The 7,717-nt window shown below is 38.8% G+C and overlaps 1 protein-coding gene across 3 annotated transcripts in view; it reads right to left on the bottom strand.

Moving 5' to 3' along the window:
- Positions 1 to 2,077: 2,077 nt before the first annotated feature.
- Positions 2,078 to 7,717, bottom strand: part of Cftr (CF transmembrane conductance regulator) — a 167,727-nt gene continuing 162,087 nt past the window's right edge. For 2 of the 3 annotated variants that reach the window (XM_087655874.1, XM_087655875.1), the window contains exons 26-28: positions 5,737 to 5,909; positions 5,063 to 5,168; positions 2,078 to 4,000 (exon numbers count right to left, since the gene is read on the bottom strand). In XM_087655874.1, the coding sequence (XP_087512000.1) occupies positions 3,800 to 4,000; positions 5,063 to 5,168; positions 5,737 to 5,909 (480 nt within the window). In that variant the 3' untranslated portion in view covers positions 2,078 to 3,799. 3 annotated transcript variants of the gene reach the window in all.

Here is a 7,717-nt window from a genome sequence, read left to right as displayed (position 1 = left end):
ACACACTTGTCCACAGACCCCAGATCAAGAAGGATGACCAAAACCCAGATGATTCCACTCCTTCTTAATAGGGGAAATTAATATCCATAGGAGGGGATATGGAAGCAAAGTTTAGAACAGTGACTCAAGGAATGGCCATTCAGAGCCTGCCCCATATGTGACCCATATATATCCAGCCACCAAAACTAGGTAAGATTGATGAAGCTAAAAAATGCATGCTGAAAGGGACAGGATATAGATCTCTCCTGAGAGACACATCCAGAGCACATCATACAGAGGTCAATGCTAGCCGCAAACCACCGAACTGAAAATACTACCCACTTGGGGGGATTTATAGGAAGTATTGAAAGAGTTGTAGGAGCTTGCAACCCCATGAAAACAACAATGCCAACCAACCAGAGCTTCCAGGGACTAAAGCACTACAGAAAGACTACACATGGACTGACCCAGGGCTCCAACTGCACATGCAGCAGAGAATAGCTTTGTTGGGGCACCAGTGGAAGGGAAAGCCCTTTGTCCTGCCAAGGTTGGACACCCAGTGCAGGGGAATATGGGGGGAGCAGTAAGGGGGATGTATAGGGAGAATATACATATGTGGGGGAGAGGAAAAGGAATGGGGGGCTTATGGACAGGAAACAGGGAGGGGGAATATCATTTGAAATGTAAGTAAAGAAATATATTTAATAAAAAATTAAAAAAAAACATTGACTAAGAGCAACTTGGGAAGGAAAGAGTTTATTTCAGCTTACATTTTATAGTCCACCCTTGAGGGACTCAAGGCAGGAACTAAAACAGAGGCTGTGGAGGAGATGCTCATTGGCTTGTTCTCTATGGCTTTCTCAGCCCAGTTTCTTGTACCATTCACAACTACCAGTCCGGGGGTTGTAGCTCACAGTGAGCTAGATCCTCCCATGTTAATCCAGAATTTCTCAATCAAGAAAATGAACTGAAGTCTTGCCTACCATCAACTTGTTTGAGGCATTTCCTTAACTGAGGTTCTCCTTCCTAGGTAATTCTATCTTGTATCAAGATGACAAAAATCTAGCCAGTCCAAAGGTTCTCAACCTTCCTAATGCTGTAAAAATTAGTTCCTTGTGTTGTGGTGATCCCAACCATGAAATTATTTTCATAACAATAATTTTGTTGCTGTTACATATAATAATGAATAGGATAGGCAGGATATCTGATATGTGATTCCTATGAAATAAAAGTCATTCACAATTGATTGTGACTCACAGGTCGAGTCATTATCTCAACCATTATCTTTGGTGATAATGATGTGCTCAAGTAGACCCATTGGTTGTAAAAAGAAAAAAAAGTAGCCCATTATTTTATTTATAAATCTTTTGTGTTCTCAATGCTTCCATTTAATATAAAAACCTTTAAAGTATACTGAGTTGTGAAGAGATGTTTGTACACTCATGTTCACAGAGGTACTTACTTTGTAAAGATATAGAATTAATCTGAGCCCATTTGTAGTCAAAATGATATGCAAAATATCTATTACATTATATATACATATATACGTATACATACAAACATACACACACACACACACACACACACACACACATATATATATAATTAGTCTTGGCTAGGAAGAAAATTCTGACACATGATAATAATGTGGCTGAATTTTTTAAGACACGCTAAGCAAAAAAGGTAAGTACAAAGGAACTAATATTGATATTGCATGCCTATTACATAACTCAAAATCATAGACCAAAAGTGGAATTTATGAATTCATAGGTGCAAAAGAGTTAATGTCTAATGGATAAAGACAGTTTTTCAGGATGAAAAAAAAAATTCAACCAGAAATGAAGTCAATAGTGGTGGTAATTACACAGCTATGTGGATTTATAAAATACTACTGAATTATTCTTTAAAATGATGAAAGTTGTAAACAATTATAGATATTTTCCTAAAATTTAAAGACCCAACTTGATAATTTGTGCTCTAATTCAACCGAGATTCTCAAAGAGATTATATCTAAAAGAGAGATTTGTGTTCCCAAATCTAAGAGCCTAGAGCTAGGGTCCAGAGACACACCCAATGAACATATCTGAAAACAGAGGAGTTTCACACAAATAAAAGAATTTTATTGACACATGATATTCTATTACAGTAATAAATACAATACATTCATCTAAGGCTTAGTTTGCAGTTCAGAAGCTGATGTTCCCAGAAGGGGACCATCTTAACTTTTGGTATCATCTTCTTCAAAGCTGCATTAAAAGGGAGTATGTGTTGACTGAGAACCACACAGATGGGTCCGAGGTCTACATCAGTCTCCGTGCTTCACATCGTTGTGAATGGTCCTTATCATCCTTGTCTTCCTCACTCCCTGTTCTAAAATAGCTAGTGCTATGAAAATTCAACACTTCAAATATAAAAATTATTTTATACAAGTGTAAGTCATTATATAATCATTCTAAAATACAGCATTGTTATATATGAGTTTGAAACATTACTACTAAAATAAATATTTCTCAGAGAAAATTTCATTTGCATCACAAATTATAAAATAAAGCATATAAAACTAATTCATGATTAAATCTTTTTCAGAGTGTCTCCACAACTCTGTGGAGACAGTATGAAGTACACACAGCTAGCTGAGAGCACATGAACACACCACTGCACATTTCCATGAGCGCCCATGGCCTTCTACATGCTAACTCCTGCACCTGGTGCTGTGCTGCACTAGTTTGCACTAACACAACCTCCCTTCACTTCAGAACTCTTAAAGATCTGTCGCTTTCTGGGAACATAAGTGTGTCACTTTCCATATCAAGGTGATTATCCTGGCCCCGTCATGGGACTGTAACAGTTCTTTTCCTAGGTCAGCTAAGAATGTTTAGCTGTATGGTAGTAAGGCTAGATGGTCTTAATCTTAATTTCCAAGATCTGGATATTCTTAACCCTGATAGGTTACAGGGTCACCAGATGTAAAGTGAGGCAACTTTCAATACCTCTCAGTATTTGTATAGTATTCTAACACTTACTTGGAATGTGACAAACAATGTATAGAAGGCAATACAGCTGTGTGCCAAAATATTACAAAGAAAGTTGGGCTATGAGCTATGTGAGCCCTGTTTTAGTTCTCTTTACTTACCCTGTATCTAAGCACTATGATTTCAGTTCTTCAATAACACAAATTAATCAGCTGCATTGAATGATAAGCTGAACAGCTCTCCTGGTTGCCATTTATAGCTATCTTTACAGCTACCTCTAGAGGGCAAATGTTTTCAGAAAACTTGCAATACTCAGTGGTCACCATCCCCTTTCAAACAATTTGACCACTGCTAGAAAGTCAGTTTACCCATACCCAGATGAATGGTTTTGATTTCTCTTCCAAAACAGTCTCTTAAAAAGCAAGCCTTGGACTTCACCCTGCTTTCACGGGCATAGGTAGTGGGGCTCAGCTCCTCCAAGTCCATGAGCAGACTCCATGCATGATTGCTTCGCAGTCACTTGCACTGATTCTTTCCTTCTTTCGGTCTTTGCTTTTCTGTGTGTATGCCCATTAGTGTGCGTGTGCGTGTGTGTGTGTGTGTGTGTGTGTGTGTGTGTGTGTGTGTGTGTGTGTGTGTTTGAACTTGCATAAGGAAGCGAGAGGATATCCACAGGTATTGTCTTTCAGGTGCCCGGCCTGGAACTCTCTTTGTGGGCTAGGATCACTTTCCACAGAGCCCCTAGTAGCCACCTGTGCCTGTGTCCCCAGCACTGGGTTAGAAGCATGGGGACTGCCTGCCCTTTTCATTTTGCATGGGTTTTCGAGTTGCTTCTCCAGCACCCAGCACTAGAGCCGGGTCTCTTGCACTTCTTCCTCCGTCTCCTCTTTCACAGCAGTGATCTGTGTCCGAGGCTTCTGCTTGCTGGAGTGCCGGCCGTGGAAGAGCTTCATCTTTTCTGAGGAGCTAAGGGCTCGCTGGAAGACACTCTTCTCGCTCAGAAGTGCCTGGAGGGATTCATACTGCCAGACATTGCCCTGCTCTATGACCTAGGGGAAAGACCAATAGTGAGACCTTGGAGTGAAGCGCAGGCCAGTCCTACCACAGAAACCGACCCAGACCTCAAGAAGAAGAAAAGTCCAAAGAAAGCACAGGATTCAGGGCCTTGTACTTTTCACTTAACTTTCACCACTGTGAAATTAGCTGGGAAAGTGGTGATAGGGTTTTGAAAAATTCATGTAATACCAGGTTTTGCCCTCCAACAGAGAACAGATGAACAACTGAAGGAGCTTTGTAAAGCACAATAATCCATGACCCATGTCTTATGTACTCTGAAACTGAGCTATAAATATAGTGCCATTAACTTTGAACTTCCTCACACCTGGGTCTGAGGCCTACTGATTCCAAATTGGTGGGGTGTGACCGAGAGCAACGCCTGCAGTGCATGGTAAAGTTTCTGCAAGCCTGAGGTCAGAGAGTAGAGCTCCTTACCTAGTCCCTGAACTTGACCACAACAGAAGAAGAGATGTGTCTATTCTCTAGGCACTTGTAACTGGGCAATGACAATAGGAAAACAATGCTTCAGTTAAAAAAGGCATTTTCTTCAGAATATTCAAAAGCCTTCGGAAAGTGAAAATGTTACATGTCCCTTGGAATATCCCATATCTAATCAGGAACTGTGACATTTTGGGGGAAAAAATGAGATGGCATCTGACAGGGACTCTACCTTAAGTTCCAGTAGTAATGGGGATGATGGAACAGGCTTCTCTCCTACTACATTACAACTAATGGTAAGGCAAAAATCTTCCCCACAGGACGTTTAGCTACTGAAAGAAACAGACTTCTGTTTTTCAATTGCACATTTTGTGGCTTATTCCCTATACAAAGATATGAAAGCACAGAGAGCTCATCTACAGTGTCACTTAACCCTATGCTCCAGAGGAGGTGTGCTAAATTTCACCATCAGTTCATAGCTCAAGTCCAAGGGAAAGAGACTTATGGTAGGAGGTAGATGTGTGACTCTGTGTGAAGACAGGGGTATGCAAATCTAATTATGCCAGTTTGTTAAAACAAATGAAGAATGAGATATCAAACAAGGGTAAAAGACTCACCAAAAATCGCTGACAGTCCAACATTGCTTCTATCCTGTGTTCACAGAGGACTACTGTGCAACCAGCGAAGGCTTGTCTTAGAACTCGTCGAATCACTTGGTATGTTCTAGCAAAACAAGAAAATATCACATAAAACATTATAGATTGTGAATTATCTGCCTTTATCTTTGACAATATGTACAGTATTCTATGGATTTAGTTCTTAAAAAATACTTTTAGCAAAATGTTGATATAGAATTAGCCATAATCAGCTTTTAAATCATTCTAAGTATTTAATACACTAATAAGGAAAATGTTTAAAATAAAATACCATAAAATGAAACTAAATTTTATGTAGATTCAGCATGCTATTTATTTTGTGCTATTAATGTATTTATGATAAATAAGATACAGAAGAAAACTATAGGAGTGTGTATACCTAACTAAATATTTTATTACGTGCTAATGAGGTTGAAGAGTTTTATTTATTCTAGACTCCCAGTTAAGAGGGAAAACAGGGCTCTTGTTGAAAAAAGTAAGTACCTGTGATCATATTAAATAGTGAATTTCCCCTGGAACATTATTTTGTACCCCCACTTATCGGCATGAGAGCTAATGGGAATTTGTATCAATATGAGGTAACTTCACTGACTACTTCCATTGCAGGATTATCTAACAGGGTTTCTGGAACTTACATGGGGTCTAGATTGGCACTAGGCTCATCAAGCAGTATGATCTTGGCCTTACTGAGAACAGATCGGGCCAAGCACATCAACTGCTTGTGACCATGGCTTAGCACATAACCCCCATCCACAAGGGTAAAGTTGAGCTGTCCAGGAAACTGCTCTATCACAGACTTGAGGCCAACCTGTAGAAAATAAAGAAAAACACTATGCTTAGACGGGGCATAACTAAAATCACTCAAGAGGCTGCCATTCTAAAAGTAGACATGAGTTTACACAAAATAAATTTCACATCACCCTCAACTCCCAACTCCCACTTAGTTTGATTAAACAAAAATCTGTCAATAATACTGACAGCTTTCAGCAGACTGGAGGGTTTCTTTCAGCCCCACACTTCATTAAAAAATCATTCAGTGTTTACCTGGTAAATGTCATGTTCCCTAACAGCAGTCATATACAATTATACCTGCTCCTGTCAAATTATGTATATATATTATATATGTATATATATGAATAGATAGACATGTATACATGGATGGATAGACAAATATATGGACAGATAGAAATAGGTAAGTAGAGATGCAACTGCAATACAATTCAATATGTGCTTTAAAGATCATAGATACAGAAGACATTTATCTATTCCATTAAAATAGTTAGCAAAGGATCAAGAGCAGAAAGGGTAGGAGACATGACATGACATGACATGGTCACCTTCTATCTGTAATAAGGGATGAGAAATATCATGAAAGAATTAGCTAAGGAAGCTTTAAAAATTACATGACATCCTAATACTTATTTCCTTCACTTATAAAATCTGTGAGAAATTGATAACTTTCTCATAAAGTAAAAAGTTATTTAGTTAAAAATGGAACACAAGTAAAATTTAAAGGCTCTTGTTGTTAGGGTAGAATATGAGGATTCATTTAGAATTAATGGCTTATATTTTTAAACTGCAATTTTAAGGGGGGTTAATAAAAGATGAAAAAAGTATTCTGTCAAAATTAAGGCATAATTATAGATGTCTTGGTGGTTGTTACTTATTCAAATACATGTACATTATGTCTTCTTTGCTAAAAGCCACTGAGTGTACAAGAGCTAAATAGACAGGATTATCTCTCGCTCTTCAAGAATTTGTATGTGTGTGTAAGATATATACCCACATAACTCTAACGCAGGCAGATTTAGATAAGGCCTTCGGAAAGATCTCATGATCTTGGATATGAGTCCAGAAGTGGCTCACATCACTGTTTATGACAGACTCATGTGTGTTCATTATGGAAGTTCTAACACATGGCTTGTTAAAACTACCTTTTGGGTAAACTCGTTAAGGTTTAAAAGGTTTCTGAGACAGTAGGGAATGTAAGCACAATAAACACTGCCTGATGTATCACGGGGGAGACAAAATAAGGCTTTGTCCAGTCCTTAGTATCAATGTGTCAGTTTAAACTAATGGTTTTAAATGCAGCCTAGAATTCTTCCAGGTGTTTCTGAAACTTTTCGTATTGTCAGTTCTGGCACACTGCTCTGTCTGGCATTCTGTCACTTCTTTTTTTTTTTTTTTTCTCTCTCCATCTTTATTAAATTGGGTATTTCTTATTTACATTTCGATTGTTATTCCCTTTCCCAGTTTCAGGGCCAACATCCCCCTAGCCCCTCCCCCTCCCCTTCTATATGGGTGTTCCACTCCCCATCCTCCCCCCAATACCACCCTCCCCCCAACAATCATATTCACTGGGAGTTCAGTCTTGGCAGAACCAAGTGCTTCCCCTTCCACTGGTGCTCTTATAATACTGTAAGTATCAATGAGTCAAATTGTCAACATGTGACAGAAATATTTAAGAGATCTCCCTAATATGCATGTTTGAGATTAGATCATTTCTCTGTTTTAAATCCTATAGTAGTTTTTTTCCTGGAAGAATAAAATGTAATTGTTCTCATGTGGCACACAGGACATCCTGACCTCTCCCCCACCCTACCACCATCCCCATAC

The sequence above is a fragment of the Rattus norvegicus genome, chromosome 4 (genome assembly GCF_021556685.1).
Source record: "Rattus norvegicus strain SHRSP/BbbUtx chromosome 4, alternate assembly SHRSP_T2T, whole genome shotgun sequence".
Lineage (NCBI taxonomy): Eukaryota > Metazoa > Chordata > Mammalia > Rodentia > Muridae > Rattus > Rattus norvegicus.
This window is presented reverse-complemented; position numbering and strand designations above follow the sequence as displayed.